The sequence below is a fragment of the Lissotriton helveticus genome, chromosome 9 (genome assembly GCF_964261635.1).
Source record: "Lissotriton helveticus chromosome 9, aLisHel1.1, whole genome shotgun sequence".
Lineage (NCBI taxonomy): Eukaryota > Metazoa > Chordata > Amphibia > Caudata > Salamandridae > Lissotriton > Lissotriton helveticus.
Genome location: NC_136070.1, coordinates 257,171,520 through 257,192,983, shown reverse-complemented (window position 1 = coordinate 257,192,983; position 21,464 = coordinate 257,171,520). Strand labels below are relative to the sequence as shown.

Sequence of the window (21,464 nt, the reverse complement as noted above, 5' to 3'; positions counted from 1 at the left end):
CAAATTTGCCCTTATACCTGAAGACTCACTCCTATGTAGACAAAAGGATTTCTTTTTAGGCAGGAGGTCTGGCGCTTAGACAGAGAATTCTTTCCAGCCTTAAAAGTTTCTGATCCTCCAGATCCTTGTTCACAGGCAGCCTGATGACTTTACACCTAACAGCTGCGGCACTTTTTTCTCATGCTTATAAAACTTTGTCCTCCAGTGGACCTTTCAGGTAAGTTTGTTTTTTAGGTCTCGCCTGGCGTTACAGCGCGCATACGCTGCTCGCTCTACAAGGGCTTTTTGCAATCAATACGGATTCAGAAGGGACTTGAAGCCCCGCCCCTGTTTCCCTTTGGGTTGCGTCATCGTTTATGTTAAACGGTGGCGCTTGATTGGAAATCTGGCTCCTTGTCCACTTTTAGGACGGCCCATCTGGACAGGCCGACGCCATCTTGGTTTGCCGTGAAGTGGGAGGGTTAGGTTTATGGCAAATGCTGGCTCGTGATTGGGAATTGAGTGCTCATGCCCACTTTCACTTTGAAAGCGCAGTGCTTTCAGACACAACTGTGCACGAGAACGGGGTCAGGCGCGCTACATTAAGCTCAAAGGACTTCAGCCCCTCTTCACCCACCCCCACCCCGTCGTGAGTGGCATCCCGGGCTCGGACAGCTTCACACACACATAGCCGCACCCCTGTTAGCCGTTCACCTTTTCGAGTCGGTTTGTGACACAGCCGAGAGTATTAGTGGGATTAGCACTCGAGAATAGGCTTCCCAAAGAGAACTACAACTCCGCCTCACAGAAACTTCTTTGTAAGTTGAAATTCTTCCGGTCTTTTATTGTGTCACATGCGCATAAATCTTTAGGAGACGTCTTCGGTCACATTATTGCAGTTGCAGTGTCTCCGCCCCCCAGCTGGTGACACTTACCCGCCCGGCACCACTCTGCTTCTACAACCTTGCTTATGTGAAACGGCCACAAAGGAGGTGAGTTTGACCTGTAGCTCTACCCCTTCTTTATCTATTTCTGTTCTCCTGCTCTGCTTCAGCCTCTATAGGCCCCACAGGTTGGCACACCTCGCTGCAGTGGGACAGGACTTGGCTGGACTGCCCTCTCCGTAACCGAACTGCTCGGTAGGAATGCACATGATTTCAGGAAGCTGAAAGAGAGAGTTGATATTAGCGCTTATCAAATATTTAAAGTCCTTTGGATTTCAACCGACGTTATTTTGTTTGAGAAGTACGCTTTATAGTTCTCGCCAACAGTCTTGATGAAAAACATTTGCCCCACAATTCACCTGCTGCATAATCTGCTGAGTTGAACAAAAAAAAAAAATGTTTTCGAGCTCAAACGGTTCAAAAGTTACCAAACCCAGCGACGTGTTGCCGCGCACTGAAAGGCCCTTTGCAAAGGCTGACTTGTCACTTTTCTGATGCTCATAAATTGTTATAGACTTTGTTGTGTTTTCACCCCTTCTTTGAGCCCCTGCATCCCCACTCTGCATATTGCTGGAAGAGTCAGCCCCCCCCCGCCCTCCCCCCGCACCCCCTCCCGAAATCTTTTCTTAAAAGTTGGCTCTAGTTGCGCCTCTGCTGGGAGTTGTTCTGGGACGATGACAGAGCAGGGCTGTGGGTGGGCACTACCCAGGAATCCTATGTATCTTTGATGGAACAGAAAAATGCACCAAATCACGCTTTCTAAAATTGTTATATTGACGTACGTAGAAGCCTGCTTTTGTTGCGTCAGTTCTGTGATTCATGCGTTTGCTTTACTTGTTTCCACTAGAATGTTTCTTTAATGCTTTTTTTTGCCAGGTAAAATGGAAAGCCCGTCATTTAGCTATTCACATGCGTATAGCGCTCCATGCTGCATGTGACTGGTTACACACCAGTTACTCACCACCATGTCACACCCTCATCCGTGTGCATGGAAGTCAGCTGCAAAACTTTATTGTATATGAGCCAAGTCAGCAAGGTCATAATTAACACAGCGATTTCTGCAGTTTTCCCTCAGCCAGTTTGACCCAACCGGATGTGTTACTCGGAGAAAGAATAACAGTTCATCTGAGTAATGTTTCAAGGGGAATTTAACCTCCCCGAAGATAATTTAGCCCACAACCTTCTGTTTCCGAGATGTCTATCAGGTACCACCTAAATACCAGAAAATTATGTCATTATTTTAAAAATATGTTATTGAACATCTACCAATTTAATAGAATAAGTCTAGTCACAGAAATGAAGAGCGTGTATCCGGAGGACTGCACATAGGCTCAGAAGCTGCCGCTCACAGGGCCAGACACAGAACCTTGCATAGCAGTGGGCATCAGTTGACGGTCTTTGACATGCCATTCCCTATTGTTGCAAAGTCCCATCTCCATGCTTGGTTTTTGCCTGGTTCTTACCGGAGTGAACCCAGCTTATATGATCATGGGTTGTGTTTTTTTATTTAAATCACCAGTTAATGGAGCAAACTCCATGTTAAAGAACAGTAGATGTTTCAGCACCTAGGCTAATATGCTGCATAGCTAAATACATATAAGGTCCCAAAAGCGAGACCGATTGCATTGCAAATGCTTGTTAATTGCATGCTGGAAAATGTAGTGCTGCAATGCTCATATATATAATTAAGGGGCAGGTTAAGATTGCACTGGATGCAAAGGGTCAACAGTTCAGAGTAATTACAACATAAGGTGGGGAGATTGGAAGGTATGATGGGCATTAAATAATGTTTACCTCTATTTAGAGAAAAATTAGGCATTCAAATTAAATGTTTTTCATATAATAAGGTTCTTATTTACAAAAACAGTGGAGGGGATGCAGTGGGCAGGATACAGGCTACCCACGCGCTTGTTTTGGAAGTAGCATCTGAGAGGTAGGTTAGGTTGTCAGTTAAGTTGTGAGGTAGCGCTGGAAAAGTATTTTTAGTCTTTCTTTTAAAGATAATGAGGGATGAGTTTGTCCTGGCTATGTATGGAATAGAGTTCTGTAGCTTGGGAGCAGATCAATTGAACAATCGATCATTTGAGATTCTCCTCTTTTTGCAGACAGGGAGTTCTAGTTGTAGACAATTGGTAATGCATAATTGCATTGCCCCCATGAAACAACATTTTTTTTTCTGAGCAAGAGCTTGGAGCCAAAAGAGGATAGTGAATTGCACTTTTACCGCACTTTTAGCTTTGATAGGGAGCAATTTCAGAATATCAGAAGAGGTGTGATGTGGTCAGCTTTCCTGGTACCTTAGACCTTATAGTTGTGTCGATAACCGCATTCAGTGGTGTGAAGTAGTTTCAGGATGCTTGCAAGCAAGGAGTTGCAATTGTCCAGTCTGCATAGAACTAGGTATTGGACACATTTTTTACATCTTCAGCTGGCACGTGTAGCTTACTGGAGATAGGGACACATGCATCAAGCTTTTTACCGGTCGCAAACTGGCCAATTCACAGAATCGGCCGTTTGCGACCGGTAAGAAGCTATTTCCGAGGCATCAAAATCAATGCATTTGCAAAATAGGTAATCGCAATTTCTGCGATTACCTATTTTGCGAATGCATTTAGGGAATCACAATTCAAGTTGATGGTAATTTGCAAATCCTTGGAAAAATGCACAAATTTGCATTTTTCAAAGTGCCATGTGGCGCATACACATGCTCTTAGCGGATGTGTGTGTGCCACATGTGCACACTTAATTTTTTTTTTGGGGTGCATCATGGAGGGGTCTTAGACCCCCTATCACCCTTGCATTCGCAATTTGCGAGTACCTATTTGGTAATCGCAAATTGAGAATGCTTTCCTATTCATTCATAAAGGCCTCTTGCATTCCCTAAAAGCGAATCGCAATTTGCGATTGGCTATAAGGGAATGTGTAGAATTTCTATTTATTTTGCAGTTCCCACATGCATAAGGAATTGCGGTTCCTTAAAAATCGCTATTAAAGAATCGCAATTCCTTATCTTGCTGCATGTGTCCCTTAACCTTTTGCAGTGGAGTTGATGTGGGTTTGAAGGCTGGAAGTATTGTCTAGGTGTAATCCCAAGGATTTTGCCGTCAATGATGGATGGTTGGCAGTCGAGAAAGTTTAGAGCATTTAGCCAAGATTGTATTAGCGTAGAGCAGTTTGCTGGTGAAATCCATAAGAATTCTGTTTTTGATTGGGTTCAGTATAAGTTGATGATATATCATTTAAGCCTGGATTCCTTTCAGGATTAGAGCAAGAGACTCTGTCTTTCGGTGAGGATACCATTAGGCTGAATATCGTCTGAGTACAGGATTTTACCTCCTTTTATTACATTTGACTGGGCTACTACCACCACCTTAAACCTAGGGGAACGTGCCTTGACTAAAAGCAGAGCAGCTGCTCCGTTCCTAATAGACCCATGTATTAAGCCAAGAACAAATTGCGTTGGCACCTGTTGTTACCACTTGCATGCCTTTCTAAATTACCCTGAGTATCGGAGGGTGACGCTATGTATATACCATATTCGTCCTATGGTTGTTGGTTTAAAACAGAATGGCTCCCAGGGTAAAATGCTGAAAATCATGCTTCCCCCTATCTTTCTGTTAATACTTTAAGCTCTTTTGCATGGTACGATGCAATGGAAATAGGTGCTTTGGACATTTTTAAACAACCTGAACATAAGTTATAGCGAATTAAATTGCATACTTACAATTCCATAAGCGGCTTCTCTGTGCTCCCCCACCTGTGCAGCTCTTATTTAATACACCCTATTTTGTATGTAGGTCCTCTCATGGTGTTTCCCACTGCCAATCTTCCTAATGAAGACATCCTAGGAATTGACTATCCCCTTACACCAACACCTCACAGTGACACATGTGCTCTTCCTAACACACACTCTTCTTAACATAGCCACAATCTTCTAACAGGTGCAATCTACTTACATCACACCTTACAAAGGTCCCCTTCCAGAAAAACTGTCACATAACATTCCGCACAGACACTCCTCACTCAAACAACCCATCACACTGACATCTCCTTCTCACGCGGCTACATTACATAGAAATTCCTGCCTAACCTGTAGCCTCTTCTGAGAACAACTTTTACAGGGACAACCTTCATACAGACAGCCCTGCGTTTATAGACATCCCTCCTCACACAGACAATAGCTCTTCTCAGAGATACGTATGGGAGTTGTCCTGTCCTATCTCTAAGTCCTGTAAAGTTCGACCCGTACAGAAGCTGCCCTGATGTAGACAAGTGTTTGACTGATAAGTAACAGCAAAGATTGGAAAACAGATTATGACAACCTACTGCCATCACCCGGAGGCTTCTTTATTACCAGCTGTGCAGAGGACTGATATCCCCCACTCCTACACTCTTGCTTCTTCTATCAGGGTCACAGGTTTGCAAGTTGCAGTAGGGTATGAAATGTGCCTCCCCTACAGAACCTTGCTCTGTCTATAGCAGTGAAAAACATTGTGAAAACACTGTTGGAAAAGCCCTCCCTAAGTACCCATTGTCTTAGTTTCCCAATTACAGGCAAAGTGTCTGTATTGTCTGCGTGCAGTCTTTAGGCCGACTTGGTTCATGGTCTGTAATAGTGTGCTAGATGATCTCTGTTGAGTAGTCAATGGAGGCAGCGTTGTTAGCCTTGCATTGTGAGACCTTTCTGGGGCACTTGGAACCATCAGTCTCAGCGTCTTGATCGAACAGGTTATCTTAGCACATACTCTTGGCACATTTCTATCTTGGATTTATTAATTTCTAGTTGAATACATCTACTTCTTTTCCTTCCACCTTTTAGATTTCAAGTTTTCTCATTACTTAAGGGGCAGACGCATGCTCCTCCTTCATCTTTTTTTTCTTTTTTTTTTAACGGAGTTTTATAAGCGCAAACTTGACCCGGTATAGGGTATCAGAGCGCTTTACATAGCACCAGTTGCATTACATGAGGACACATTCATTTTTGTTAGGCACGGGGAGATTAAGTGATTTGCCCAGAATCGCAGGATGTTCAGCGTCATTGCCGAGACTCGAACCCGGTTCCCCAGATTCGAGGTCGACCGCCCTAGCCGTTAGGCCAACTCCTCTCCCCAATCTATCATTTCTAATGCCTTCTATGCCTGGCTCAGCCCATCCAGTCATTGCTGATGATACTGCACCTGCTTTAGTTGGACTGAGGCCTGAGTTTCATTGTTTATGACCTAGAGACTCCATTCTGCAGTAGGGGATTGGATGAGTTTGAAACATCTTCACATTTTAGCCAGAACATATGGCATTTGGATGGACGGAGAACCTCTGAAACTCCTTAGGAAGGCCCTGAGGCATGTGTGGGTGATCCTCCCACTCCCGTTGTTTGAGATAAGCAATATGCTTCCCGTTGGACCGGACTCTTTCTTTGGTTCTATACTTGAATGCTGTTGTGGCCCCTTGTTGCTCCATCTGCAACTTATGAGCTTTCAGATAATTATGCTCTAATCCATGATACTATCCTGGTTAGTACCTTTATTTATGATTGCTTGGCAGTTCTGTATACCTGCCAATATCACTGACCCTCTGAAAATATTTCTGCACACCAATCAAGTTTCTACAACATTTTGATTTGTGAACTCATGCACCTGGGGGAGTCCCCAGGCAAATGGTGCTGCATCATATTTCAATGCTGTGGCAGGGCCGTATGTGAGGCTTAAACTCCATTCTGAATAGAAATGGGAAACCATATATTTCAGTTAATCTACTCGATCTAGGAAAATTTGTTGCTTACGTTTCTTCAGTTTCATAAACAATGTCCTAGGTATTGTATCTTTTTGGTTCCTACTCCTTCCTTGTGGAATTCGCATTCCAGCTCTCTCTGACTATGCAAACTCATATTTTTCCGCATTTCAGAGGACATCTTTTTGGCTCCTTGCCTGAGCAATAAGTAGCTATTGTGAGTAAACTGTGCATAATAAAAGTAAAACACATACTTACGTTAGTGCCGCAGGGCAGACACTGGGGGGTATGTACCATGTCCGTACTGTCGGCAGAATCTGGGGATGTCCCAATCTGTTTAATTCCCCAGTGGCTTTGCAGAATTTCTGTATGGTGTCGCTCCCTGGAGGAGACTCTAGGGATATAACATTCACTCATTCCGCATAGGGCAGGCTCTGTGGGAGTGCCATAATGTGTCGCTGTTGGGTGCAAGTCCCAGATCAGTACTTCGTGTGACTGCGGGAGACCAAATTTCTGGATTTGACATGTATGGTATCAGTAACATTTGTGTGGCCATATTGTCACTTCTGAGGACCGCCTTGGAGGATGTACAGTGTAATTTATTTGTTGGGAGCAGATTCTCTGGATGTATTGGGCAGTAGCAGAGTTGAGCAGTGGAGAAGCAGAGGTACATCCAGTAACCCTTATTGTGCAGGCTTTGGAGATGATCCCTGTTCTATCTCATCTGGGACAGAATCAGGGGCATATCATGCATGGTCTAGGCAGATCCTCGATATGTACCACATAGTGCCACTGCCTCTGCATAGCGGTGTTGTCAATGAAGACATGGGGGATATATTGCACATGTAATTGTTGGGAGATTAATATAACTATCTAATATTTAGGCTCTTATTGCGAGTGTCCTCTTAATTCTAACGGGACTGGTGACCACAGTTTTCAGCTCCAGCATATTTATGAATTTTTAACATTCAGCTGGAGTTTTTGGCTCCTCAGAGCAGCTGAAAACACTGGTTGAAAATGTGTCCCACAATGAGGAATCACTGTGGGTATCTGTCCCAGAATTGTTGATTACCCTAGTAATTCCTTATTTCTTCATGGGCCCTCCTTGGTGCAACTCGTAATAGGCTGGACTTTCTTTGCATCCGGAGTTACCGGTAAACCCGGAATGAGTAATTCTGGTGTGGGGAACAGTCTCTCGTAATAATGGTTGTGGTGTCACAGCTGGTGATAGACCATTGGGTATCCAATAGTGTCAGTGCCAGAGTGTACTCTGCATCTACAATATATTGACCATGCTGGAAGGCCATTGGAGATGGGTCAAGGAGTGCCACCGCTGGGGCTCTTTTTGTTTGTTTTATTTGAAATCTACCATGAAGAGTAACTTATGAGTGTACACGCTGGAGGTGTGCAACATAGTAATCCTATATAGAGCTGTCTCTGGGGATGTGCCACATAATTGTAGAGTGATCTCTGTGTCGGGAAGATGGATTTGCAGGGGCTCTTTCCTACTCTCAAACTGCTGTGGATTTCTGCTACAGCTGGGAGATTTTAAGTTTTGTCAGGACGATCTGTGTGGTGTAACTGGGAGTTCCCACCTCTACTGATGGCCTGTGAAGGTTCTGAATGGGCGAACATGTCCAGAGTTGGAGGAGGTGGTTGTGAGATGCGCTGTCCACAGATGCAATACAAATGTGGCAAGTTATTTTTGAGTCGAGGATAATGCCTTGGCTTCTCACTGTGCCAAAATGTTGTGTCTTCTCATACTACATTATTAGTTTTCTAATAGTGGACATAAGTGATTGAATGGATGAGTAACTGCACTTGTATAGCATGCTGTACCTCTAAGTAAATGATCTCCAAGTGTTGAAAAATCCCCAATCACATACTAATATGGTATGAGATTCATTAGAAGGACATCCACGACTCATAACAATGCCACTCAAGTGATCTAACATAGAACATAGCTTGCCTGTCACAATATCCATATTTCTAGAGCCTCCTAAAGTTGAGGTGAACCAAGACTTTCCAGGTACAAGCAGTGGCATAATGTTGAAGGGGCCTCTGAAAAGTACTTATTCATGCTTTGTGTCAGATAAGTTCTCTTTTGGGAAGTACCATGTAGTTGTGTATTTATAATGCAATGGGCACATTCTGTATAATCTAACTTGTGTTATAACTGCACGTGGAGGATTACTATGTTGTATTAAGGGTTGGGGTTCCTGGCACACTGCATTTTCTGGGATGCAGCATTTGTTCCCACCTTGAATTTTCTACCCTTGTTGAACGTTGTTTTCTGTAAGTTGACTTTAACTTACATCTGTCTATCTTCTCTCCCTTTTTAACATCCGTATCATCTCCCATCCAACTCTGTCTCCCTCCCTTTCTATCCATAAACTCTCCCCCATTGGTATTTTCATCTTTTCTTCCTTGACTCTTCATGTCTTTCTCGCTCCTTCCTTCTTTCTTCATATTAGGTCACATTTGTCTCACTTACTTTGGTCAGTGGCCGGAGGTGGAACCGCAGTTCAGCAGCCGAGCTTTGGAGGAGCTGTATGCAGCCCCAGGTGAGAACATCTCCAGCATCCTTCTGTCCATTGTACTGAGTAAAACTGTCTCGCTCTCTTCTCATTACATGCCACTAGATAAGAGGATCCTAAACCCGGTACACTGCACTGTTCAATATTATGGGCCTCATGTAGAGTTTGGAAGGAACTCAAAATCCTCCTATTTCGTTTTCACCTTGTGAAAAGCAACCACAATATTCTCCTTAAAGTGGAGGAAATCCAGACAGTCAAGCGTATTTCAGACACTGTAGAATTTTGTGTTTGCTCCAAACTCAAAATGATGCCATATGTGCTATCGTCTATACACAACCCGGGTAGAGCACCACCACTTCTTGTTGCTGAAGCACAGAAGCCCTTCCCAAGTGTCCATTACCCAGTGTAGCCAGTCAAATTGTTCTTAATACTCACCAGTCTGGCCAAGCCAGTGAAAGTGTGTGGCTCTAACCTGGTATTCTTGAATGATTTGGTATAGTAAGTGTTTTATATGGCAAACTGCTCCCATGATATCCCTCATATAATGTCCTATTCAATTGGCCTTCACAAAGAGCAGCCCTTTTGTCCCTCATGCAGTGTGGCCAAGCCAAAGTGTCCAATACACTTGATCACCAGTCCCTTGCATAAAGCATCTCTTTTCCAAGTGACCCATACACTGTACAGTACTTCCCAAACGCCCATTGTAGGAAGTTGGCTCTTTATATAGTGGGACAAAATAAGGTACACTGTGTACAGAGTCCAGGCAAACCCCAATTGGTTGACAGAGGCACAAATTATAACCAAAATGCTATATTTTGTGGTAGTGTGGGCGAGCAGTTAGGCTCATCAGAGGATAGTGCTAAGCATTTATTGCAAACACAAAGCAGTAAATGAGACGCATACTCCATAAAGAAATCCAACACCATTTTATGAAAATAGCACAGATTTTTATATACGAGTTTAGATACTAAGATCATTGGAATCAGGTAAGTACTTTTAGAGTTATGAATTTTTACAGGTGTCAAAAGTTCACTCTTGGTAGATTTCTGGAGCGGTAATGTTATCCTAAGAGGGAAAAACATATAATGCATTCCAGCACTTGTCATCGACTAACGGGACCCTTCTCCTGGACTTAAGGTGAGTAGGGTGCAAGGTCAAAGCCTACACTAAGTGGTCACTTGGGGTGGCACTGTGGTGTATGGGGGCAGAGGTTTGTTTCAGCTTCTGGTGCCCCATTCTCTTCAACAGAGAACGGTCTGGTTTTAAAGTGGCTGCAAGTAGGGACTGAGGGGCCAATTCGGGCGAGCCCAAAGGCGGCTTAGTCCTCGAGATGCTCAGACACGTAGGGGCACAGTTGGTCCTCCTCTCCTCAGGCTGCGGGTCTCAAGTGCAGTGGTGCTTTTAGGTGTCAGGTTTGTGCTGCAGGAGACACTCGCGGTTGAGGGGGCTTGCACAGAGAGGCTACAGGTGGTCACTGGTTGTCCAGTCTAGGCAAACCCAAGGGTGGGCTCAGCCTTTGACTCAGGCTGTGGTGCGCAGGTACAGAGGTACTTTGAGGTGTTGGGTGGCTGCGGTCGGATGCTCCCTCTGTCAGAGGGGCCACTCTCGAAGTGGGTCTCACTGCGACCTGAAGTCCCTCATTGTACAGGTTGCTCTTCCTTGGTGTTTGTGTCTGGGCTGGACACAACAAGCATCAGTTGTTGCAAGGGGTCTGGTTCCCCAGGTATTGGTACTAAACAGTTCTGGTTGGTCCTGGCATCCCCGCACTTGGAGGGAGGACGGATGTGACCTGTGGGAACACTGCAACCTCTTCCAGGGCGGCGGCAGCGTTGGTAGTCCCGGTAGGCAGCAGGAAGGTGAACCGGACTCTGTTTCTTTGGTGCCTGTGGTTGCAGGGGAGTAGCTCCTCTACTCTAAGGGATTTCTCTGGTGATTTGCGAAGCACTGGCAGCCCTCTGGGTTTCTTGGGGTCTGCACAGCGCAGAACAAGTCAGTTTCTCCAAAAGGGCCAGGAGCAGCAGGCAGGTTGGAAGGGTTGGCACCAAGTCGGTAGTTGCTCCTCTGTTTCCGTGTCAGCAATCTTCTTTGTCCACTCCTTCTTTGTGTCCATCGACTATGTAGTCCTGGCACCAGGGGTTTCACCTAAATACTGAATTTAGGGGCGTTACAAGGAGTGTCAGTTAGTAGCCAGTGGACTACTCATCTTTAGGGTGACTACACACACATAACCCTGACCCAAAGGACCTAATTCCACCAAAAATCAAGATGGTGAAATTGTCCAAGTTATGTTCACTTTAGGTAGCCCTCTTAAGGGATAGTACTAGCCTGAGGGTTAACCCAGTTCCTGGCTAGCTAATTTGCCCTCCTGTCCTGGTGCCAAATGGGCCCTGGGCAGGGGGTGACAGTTCCCTTGTCTGAGGAAAGCTAGGTTTGCTTATCAAAGGCGATGGCGGCCTTTGTAGCCTCTTGCCTTGATATGCTGATTACTATTCATCCTGCTTGGAGGAGGTGCTAACATCTGCCACAGCAAGCATTGTTTTCGACCCCAGAGAGCGTGGACTCTCACCTACAGGTGTTCAGAAACGTGTTTGTGGTGCAGGCTGGACAGGACCAGTCAGCCAATGCACTAGAGGTCAGTAGGTGTTCAGGGGTTAACTTTAAGGTACCCTCTGGGTACAGGTACTTGTAGATCCATCACTGAAATCAGTGTGGATGTATTAATACAAGGTGTTTGATACCACATGCCACAGGTTTCAGTGAAGCCATTATGTAACTGGGAAACTCGTTTTAACCAGTGCCCAGTACATACCTGACATTTGTACTGTCAGTAATTGAACTGGCCAGCACAGAGGCATATCTACTCATGCAGCTATGTCCTCATATGTAATATAATGCACTCTGCCTTAGGGCTGTAAGGCCTGCTGTACTGGTGACGTGCAAATCTTACATGCAGTGTTCAGGGACATGGCACACAGGGTGTGTGCCATGTTGTGTTTTCACTTTTTAGAGAACCTTGTCACGCAGCCTGCATTTACAATCTGCCCGCATTTGGTGCGGTGTCCCGTTGAGTGGCACATGATATGCTGCAGCTCTAAGGTACCCTGTTTAGTACCCATGCCCTAGGCAGCAGGGGCACCACTTACTAGGGACTTGCAGAGGTACTAAAGACCTGGCCAGTCGGGCCCAAATGACCAGTTACCTTGTTTTTGGGAAAGGCCACTGGTACTGGAGACCTGGTTAGCAGGAACCCAGTGCACTCAAGTCAAAGTTGCATCAAATACCAAGCAAACAGTTGGCGTGACTCCTGCAACAAAAACCTAGTTTCCTACACCCAGCCAGCGATGCAGACCTTTCTAAGTGTCACATTATGCGAACCTTCTCAATGGTGAGTAATCAGTGGGAAAAAGTAACCTTGAGATTAATTTTAATTTGTACCTGAATGTACGTTAATAAATATTTTAAGACAATACAATACCTGTCTTTTAGAACAAACTTGGATAAATGATTTAATCAGCCTCATCGCCCTCAAAGTTCTAGCCAAAATCATGAGAAAACAGAGCTATGTCTTTGAGAGAGGGGGACGTGTGGTCACCCATACACATAAAACACCCAATAGGATTTAGAGATACAGCTCGTTAACCAGACTAAACTAAATTGCTCTTCCTCCTCCCCTTTCACTCTTCTTCCTCTGGGAGTGACAGCATTCTCCCCATTATCCTCAGCGCCCCAGCAGCCAAAACTCCTCTCGGTTGTGAAATGAAATTAAATGAAATGTCAATTTATAGTGCGCGATTGCTGCCCTGGGGCGTCCAAGCGCTAGGTTGTACAGGTAGGCAGACGGTGGGAGTAAAGGGAGGTGGGAAACGCCAACTCTTCTAGCACAGTTGAATTAGTCACTTGACAGGAGTGCATGACAGTACAGGAAACCTGGGCATGGCTGTACTATTCTAAGGTGCAACTGACCAAGGCATCACTATGCAAGGCACCATTGAGAAGGTTTGCATAATGTGACATATTATAGGTAACATATTTCTGGATCCAACCTGTCACCCGAAGATATTCTTTGTCATGGGAACCTGTTCTTTTTCTTATAAAAATGAAACTGGTGTTTTGTCCACACTCGTGGGCTGATCCATCTCAAGGACCGACGTTTCGGGAGTCCGTGTTGTTTATTTTTCAAGATGGCTCTGCTGCCCTCTGGGCCACTTGTCAAGGGTGGGCTCGTTCCTGTGGGTTTAGGGGTTTAGCTGGCTCCATTCGTGGACTTTGAGATGTCTGAAGTCCTTGTGGCCACATAAAAGTGTATGTTTCTTTTGATGACATCTCCTTGGCAGAATTTTGCCCTAGGGCCCAGAGATTCGCCGGGGTGCAGAAAATTTTAGATCCGATTCTGATGCCCTAGGAATGTCCAGTCAAGGCTCTTGGCACAGAGGTAGAAAACATACAGGCTGATCACCTTCTCCCTCATTTCAATACAGATGCTGTCCTGTACTTAGATCTACAAAATGCATTGGCCTGGACATATCTTCAGAAGGAGACATTCCTTACTCACAGGCCCTCCTACAGAAAAATTCTATTTACCTCAGTGGTACGTAAAGCAGCAGAAGCACTGGAGTTATCCTTGCCTCACTGTTGTAACATAGTCTGATATCTTACTAAAATTATCCACTTGTCTTCAGTTGTTTCAGAAGCTGAACTACCTTTCAATGTGGCGCTCTAGAAATGTGTAGTAGCTGCCTAGGAGAAACCCTGTAAGGGCCTGACACAGCGCCAGAATCCCTGTGCCTTCTAATCAACATTCCTGCATATAATCCTTCACTAGACAGTCTGGTGGTTCACGTCTAATCTTCCAAACAAATCAAAATGTTTGACTCTATAGGCAGAACGGGTTTTGCTTTAGGCAGCCTAGCCCTGCACACTGGCAACAACACATGCCCTTTTGGCTAATGCCCACGCCTTGTGCAGATTGGCAAAAAGGACCGTGATCAGCCTTCCTGAACACTTGAAAAAGCCATTTATGCACTCAATTCGGAATGGTTCTCCTCCTCCAGACAGATCTTGTAGTGTGGTCTGGATTTAGCTGCCGGTGGCTCGTCCATGGCCCCAGCAGTGACCTTGTGCTGACACGGCTGATGCAGGCCATTCATTCTTGAAAGATGTGAAGATTTCCTTTATAGGGACATGCCCTTTGAGGACAAGTGAATCTTCTTGAGGAAGGCCGACATCTCCCTGGAATGGTTTAATGACAGTTTGACCTCAGTGCACTTTCTGGGCCTAGCCTCCTCAGGAAAGCAATTCGACCAATAGGGCAGTCGAATCCAGAGCTTCTCTATAGGACAACTTTACCAGCAAGTCCAGCTCTTCTTTAACAGCTATAACGCTGCTTTATGGGCAAAGTTGGGCCTAACCGATTCCAGCAGCAGAAGCGGTAATCTCCACCATCTGTTGACTCAGAACTTCTCAGACTAATCGCCCCTGCCACCAGCTTATGATGGGTGGAGAGTTTTCTAGTTCACCACCAAGTGTGATACGATTAATTGCTGGGTGTGCAAGGGTGTCAACATTCCCTTCCTGTTCTCCACAACTGTGCTCCTCCTGCCCACGAGTGCTGTCTATCACACGCCTCAATCTTGAAGCTGGAGGTTTGTACCCTGTTGAACAGAGGGGTTCTACAAGTGGTTCCTCTGCACGAGATATGAAGGAGATTTTGCTACCTTTATTTCTTAGTCCTCAAAAACGATGAAAGTCTCATCCTGGACCAATGCCGCTTAGATCTCTTCATTTACAGGGCAAGTTCAAAATGCTTTTCTTGAGCCAGATGTGCTAGCCCTGAATACAGGGGACTGGTTGGTGTCCATTCATCTCCAGGACTCCTGTTCCATCAACTGATCCTCCCCTCCCATTGGCTTTCCGTCTGACTTGGTCTAAATACCACTCTGCATGTACCAATGTGGAGGGTGCTTCACAAATTATATTGCCTGGTGCTAGTCAAAACGTTTAAACCTTTTCGACGATCTGCAATTTGTTTTCTCTTGCCCAGCAAGGCTTGGCGGTTCTCACGGTAAAAGGTATCTGGCTGGCTTCATATGCCTTCATATGCCTGATTGATCAACCATCTTTCTTTGTCATCACTTGAGGCTCACTTATTGTAAGGTTTACTATATATATCTCTTTCCTTCCACACTTCAACTGTTTTATTATGTATATCTCTTTCCTTCCACAAATTCAATTACAACCTTCTGCAGTGGGATTCAAATTTGGTCTCTACCTTCCGTACATCTTTTCCATTCAAGCCACTGCACAGTTGCCCAATCTGCTGGTTCAAAAGACCCATAGGGTCAGTGATTCATCAGACTATTGGTCTGCACGCCTTTCACTGAGTTCTACCAGGACAACTTGCCCTTCTTCATTGCTGAATGTCACTTCTACCCTTCGCATAGGCCAGTCTGCCACTCTTCTTCCTCAACTCACCAAGTAAAAGGACCACAGAAGACAAAACAGAATGGCTGAACAGCTCTTTGTGGGACTCGCTCGCTAAGGGCAATGCTGTGAACTAGCTCTGTCTCATGTTGTTACCCTTAGTCTAAAGATGTGTTGTGCCTTGGAGAAGAAAGGACCCTTGCTTGGCATTTGACCCACTACACAAGGGCGATAGATGCTTATACTGCTCGCACTCGAGGCATTCGAGACGGCTACTTGGTCATCCTTGCTTACTTTTGAAAAGCACCGTTGCGATAGGTCACAGACACGGAGAGATGCATACTGTGTCATAGTTGTGTTGCTTGACTTTCTGTGTTAATCTGCTCCACTCAAACCTATATCCTAGAGAGGATTGCTTTGGAACTCCAGCAGTTGAGGTATAAGTACTTCCCTTCAATAACATTATTACTGGTGGAAATATCCTTACCGAAGGCAAATAACTTTTTTGATTGTTCTACATTAGGTTCTTCAGCTTAAGTAATAATCTATAAAAGGTCATAACTGCTAGATGAATTGTAATGCATGCTGCTCATTGAAGGCAACATGTCTGTGGTTGAATTCATCACCAAACTTCTTCATTTTCTAGTATATGGAGTAGCCTTGCTTTTCTGTAAAATGGGCAACTAGACGAAAGAGTATTAAAGAATTAGGTTCGACCTGTGTGGTTTAAACGCATGCTATGCTCATGAAGAGCATTACAGTGCTGGCGGGGCAGCTAGCCCTAGTATGACTTTACTCATTCTGCTGTGTCTCACGGTATGTGATTAGTTCTGCTGGGAATCGCTTCCAACAGTTGTCGCCACCTAAACCTAGTGTTCTTGTCCACAGAGGTGCGTGGGATCACAGAAGTGACGGAGGCCTGTGATTGGTGGAGCTTTGGGGCACTGCTGTACGAGTTACTCACTGGAATGGTAAGTGGAGCTTGCTTCTTTAACTTGAATTCAGTTGACACAGAGATCTAAAATCCGACTGCCAACATATCCTTTCTGCTTTTTGAAGCCAGAGGTTAGCCACCAGAATGTTCTCTCTGAATTCGTAAGAACAAAAATGCCCAGCATTTTCTGGGCCAGGGAACTGACTCCAAAGAGGTTTAGCACTTGTTTGCTCTACGTGATTTTAGTTTAACAGTGAGCCCTGTGACCCAGGTTATTCTACAGGGGAAGATTTAGCGGCAGCTAGGTCCATTTAAAAGTATTCTTAAACTTCTTGAAAGTTTTTTTTAGATTTCATTCCAAAGCTAATGTTCCTGCTAGTTTTGGTATGCAGTGGATTTCAGTTTCAGAGTTTGAAAAGTGCCCATGAATTCACCTGCTGCAAAATCCCAAAGATGCTTGACGCCCAAAAGACCCAGTACCCAAAATAAATTAAATGTCCCCCTTTCCTAGTAGATAAAACATTTCTTCTTAGGATGTCAAATGGGTGTGACCCAAAGTCCGAGTCTAATCGTCATTGGTCAGTGGTGGGACAGCGGCTGACTGGGATTCTGTTTCACCCTGGATGCCCCTAGGTGGTCAGGCAGCTGCTGCCCTGCATCTCAGAACCTACCGTTATGTTCGAGATTTTTTGTCATCGGGCACCCACCGTGGGCACTGGATGTCCTGTGACTGATGGACTACTGTCCTCCACAAGGGTTTGAGAGCGAGGGGTTAAAACTGCATATCCCTAGAATCTTAGGAGCTAAAAAGAATTTTAATATTTCTGAAATCGGGACAGCTTTTTCCAGCTACTGCCAAGGATGAAAGGTAGCATTTCTTGTGACATCCTTGGACACTTGAAGAGGTAGGTATGTGCATCTTACGGGTAAAGGGAATGTCTGAGAATGAGCAGACGCGCACTACTCCATGTTTGAAGGCAGAGAGAGTCTCTTCTAGGTTCAGGTGTTGTCATCCTCCTTTGCCTGGGCAGCTGGCTGGTGCAACCTCATGTTTCTGGGGGAAGTCATTGTTCTGCAGAAGTCCTTCTAGTGTTACTGGGTTTTGGTGGTGCTCGTTGAGGCAGGTCACTTCCACTTGGCAAAGGTACTCCATCTCTTTGTGTAGTGATCTAAATTCGTCTACGTGTGTGTGAAAATGTAGTAGTTTCATATGCAAGGGTATGTATCGGATTGCCTGCGTCCTTTCTGGTTGCTATTTAAGTTTGCTTCTAACTAGCATACATACCAGATTTGGTGACCCTTTGAACATAATAATGAACAGGTTGATAATTGGCTGTAGATCTTTGGCAATGGTGCTAAGCTGTGCTAGTTCTGGATATTACATCAGACCATTTGTACTTTCTTTATTGTTTAATTTCTTTGTATTTTGTAAGGCTTGCTGCAGATATATACAGAAGATGTGTAAATTCCATTTCAGGTTGTCTGGCAGACTGTGCTTATTGTAGGAATGCTGCTTAAAGTGCAATAGGTTGTTAGTCTATGGTCTTTTGTGAGTGATTTCATTAGTAACTTGACAGAAAATCACCAGATTCCCTTCCGTAGTTGTGGTAAAAGCGTGTTCCCAACAAGCATTTGTTAAAGCTGCACATAAAAAGCCCAGAGGCTGTATCTACTGTTGCTTCTTGTGGTTTAGAGAGTCTTTTTCAAGGTTAGCCACAAAACTACGTTTCTATCACATGCCATTCTTGTTCCCACTGCATTTTCCTTATTTTGTTTAAAGAGTCTGCCAATTTAAAGGAGTAGTTGTGCTCCCATCCTGGAATGTCCAACCTGGCTACTCTTTCTTACATTGATTTCTGGCAATGTTTGAGTTATGCAGCACTTTTATGGATACCGCACTGAACAGAAAAAGTCACCTGTTGCACCTGTGAGTGAATCTATTACAGTAGTCTGATCCTCCTAATATATGGTGTGTTCCACCCCTTCTCTGTGATACTGTGTAACAGTGTTCTCATTCATGGCGCTGCTTACTTTTAATATCAACGGAAACGTGTGATGCAGTTTGAATAGAAGTGCTAATTTCGGGTACTGTAAGAACTGGACACAGCCCAGTCTGCATTCATGCAGAGAACCTTTTGCGTCTTTCAAAGTGAGATTGGTTAACAAGGTGAGAATGTAGCTACTTGCTAAACGTAGACTTGCCATACACTGTGGTGCTCCTATGGTCTCCAAAACAACCAATTGGGTGCAGGATATTGCTTATTGCCAGGAACAACTAGCTGCGTTCTGGGACCTCATGTTCACAGCATCCCGCCCGAAATATATTTGGGAGCCGTTTGTGACCTGGCTCAAAGAAAGAGATGCGTTAATGCCTGTAGTATCCACGTTAGCCTCGGACTCACAATCGTCAACTTAACTCCGTCTGCCGTCCGGATAAACACTTCTGAATGCGTGCAGCCCTTACAGAAGCTATACATACGTGTTTATGTACCTCTGTGCCAAAACGATATTGTTTATTGGTACTAAGGTAATGCCCAACCAGGCTCATCAGGTCCAAGTGTGTACCCCCAGATACTGTATTTATGTACCTGTTTCAGTCATATCTAATGCATGTGATGTTAGAGGTGAAGTCACCCTTCGGATTGAAACTTAGCAATACCTGTATTAGTTGTTTACTGTTTTAGATAAAGGTATACATTTGGGATGTTACTGCACAGTGTAATGTTGCCAAAATATGTTGCATTGATATATCTGTAAGAAAGCAATAAAAGAAAAAAGAAATAAAAAGTGGGGCTCATGTACTGTGTGCCCTCAAACAAAAATCACCAGAGCTGACCTTCCCCAATGGGGTCACCTGGTTAATCACGACACACACCAACTGTAATTCAACCAACTGCATCTACATCCTGACCTGTCCCTGTGGTCTCCACTACATAGGGATGACAACAAGACAGGTCAAGGTACGCATGATGGAACATAAAAGCAACTTTCGGTGCCACAGAAGTAATACCAAAATGACTGCACACTATCTTGGAAAACACCACGCCCATGATTCATTTAAATGGGCTGTACTTGAATCACACCCAGGCATATCCAAGAAGACACTGTTCCGGCTGGAAAGCGATGGGTTCTTCGCCTCTCCACTGATAAAGAAGGTCTTAAAGAAGACATTCCCTGGAGCCTACTTACTTATTCAGCTGCTAGATAAGCTAGATATCAGTAACTAATACCACTTCTGTACTACATACTTGGGTATTAAGACGTGACAACACTTGGCCATGGGGCCATGTCTCCAATATAGTCCACCATTGAGAGTCACTAAATGGCCACCCTATGAGCACTCCTCGGTTACCATGACTCCCCCTGACTAGGGTTCATAACACTAACCCGTACCGTCAGGACAGCAGGGAACATACCCCCTTTGCCATCTCCAAGGTCTTAGTACATACCACACTACATGAGTCTGCTAACACAAGCTCAGCGAGCTTCTGCAATCCACTATCCTGGATCAGAAGCTACCTGGACCAGGTATATGTAGTATGACACAATGCTGAGATTACTCTCATAGGGGGCTACCGATGCTTACAACCACCTAAGTGAGCACTAACCTATATCAACCTGAGACGCTAGTCCCTCCATCATGACTCCGTCTGAGTGAGCCACAATCCATTTTGACTGGCACTCACCCCTATATGTTCGACGGCCTCCATAGCAAGACGGGGGCCCTGTGATTCTTTACCTTGCCTGCTCCGGTGCTATGTACGTTCTTGACCCGAGTAATTCCAACATGGCGCCTGCCGTGTGGGTTAGCAGACTAGCCTTCGTTGCATTTGTCTTCCAGCTCTTCCCGGAAGTTCCATCCCGCGCTGCATCCTCCCGTCGGGTATAACTGCTCCTCCGTCAACCAGGGTGGAGCGTCCCAGTCTGGTAGCAGCGCCGGGGTAGGATACGGAAGGTCATTATTGTCGTAAACCGTGAGTACTCTGAACCATGCTGATCCCGGCGGCCCGAACTCCACCGCTTTGGCTCTCCGGGACTCCGGAGCGGGGTAAGTGCTTTGCGAGTGGGCTGTAGTTCTCCGTGATCGATTACCGTCTCCATCGCTCGGCCAGCACCAGTAATGGTATAGACATCAGTGGTTGAGTTATATAGCGACCGCAACCCTGACATGTCTACTGAGTAACTGCCGGATTACATGTTTTTGCCGTAGTGCTGGTGGGTTTGTATGGAGCGGGGCCGTTGATCGTGACATTGGCTTATTGTTGTGTTCAGGCACTGCGTTTGGGCACTGAATTATGGCGAGGCTTTTGGCACTCGGTGTTGGGTGGTCACTTTCCTTTTACACACAATTAAGAAAGTTGGAAACCAGACCTCGCCACGCTGTGACGCCAAGCACCCCGGCTTTTCTTAGTGTGTAAGCGCTAGGTTTTAACTATGACAGGCGGGTCCCTGCATCCACTCGCCCGCTTTCCTTTGCAGGGGGAGCACCGGACGCTAACGTGGGTGCGGTGTCATCCACGGACACTACCTGAGTAGACATCTGGAGGTCTCAGGCCCTCTGTCGTGTTGTGTGATGTTGTTCACTTTATCCCCATCCCTTAGGACACTACAGTTTAGTGTCTTGCTCTACCAGAACTGGATGCCATACCTCCATGACTCAACTAGGGTGAGTTCACATGGGTAGCAAATCTGCCCTGATCCCATGAACGACCAGTGACGCTTTTATTTCTCCTTTTTAAATTGGTTTTTATCGTTGTTCATGTGGTAAGATAACACACAGGGGTCACAGATGACGCAAGCCACAGCTCACCTGTGTTCTTCACGTGTTTAGCACCACGTACCTTGGTTGGTGCATATCACAGACAATTACCCAGTATTTATGATCATTAATAGTTGTCATGATATGTTTTTATCTCTTGCAGG

General features: G+C 45.2%; 1 protein-coding gene across 2 annotated transcripts in view; it reads left to right on the top strand.

Annotated features, from left to right (window-relative positions):
• The window catches only part of RPS6KL1 (ribosomal protein S6 kinase like 1), a 92,880-nt gene that overhangs the window by 41,708 nt on the left and 29,708 nt on the right, over positions 1–21,464 (top strand). Inside the window, exons 8-9 of one of the 2 annotated variants that reach the window (XR_013600908.1) lie at positions 9,154–9,214; positions 16,496–16,578. Coding sequence is in view for 1 of the 2 variants with exons in the window: in XM_078659903.1 (XP_078516029.1) it covers positions 9,125–9,214; positions 16,496–16,578 (173 nt within the window). In the remaining variant the exon portion in view is untranslated. Of the gene's footprint in view, positions 1–9,124; positions 9,215–16,495; positions 16,579–21,464 lie in introns of both variants that reach the window. The other variant, XM_078659903.1, reaches the window with a different exon arrangement.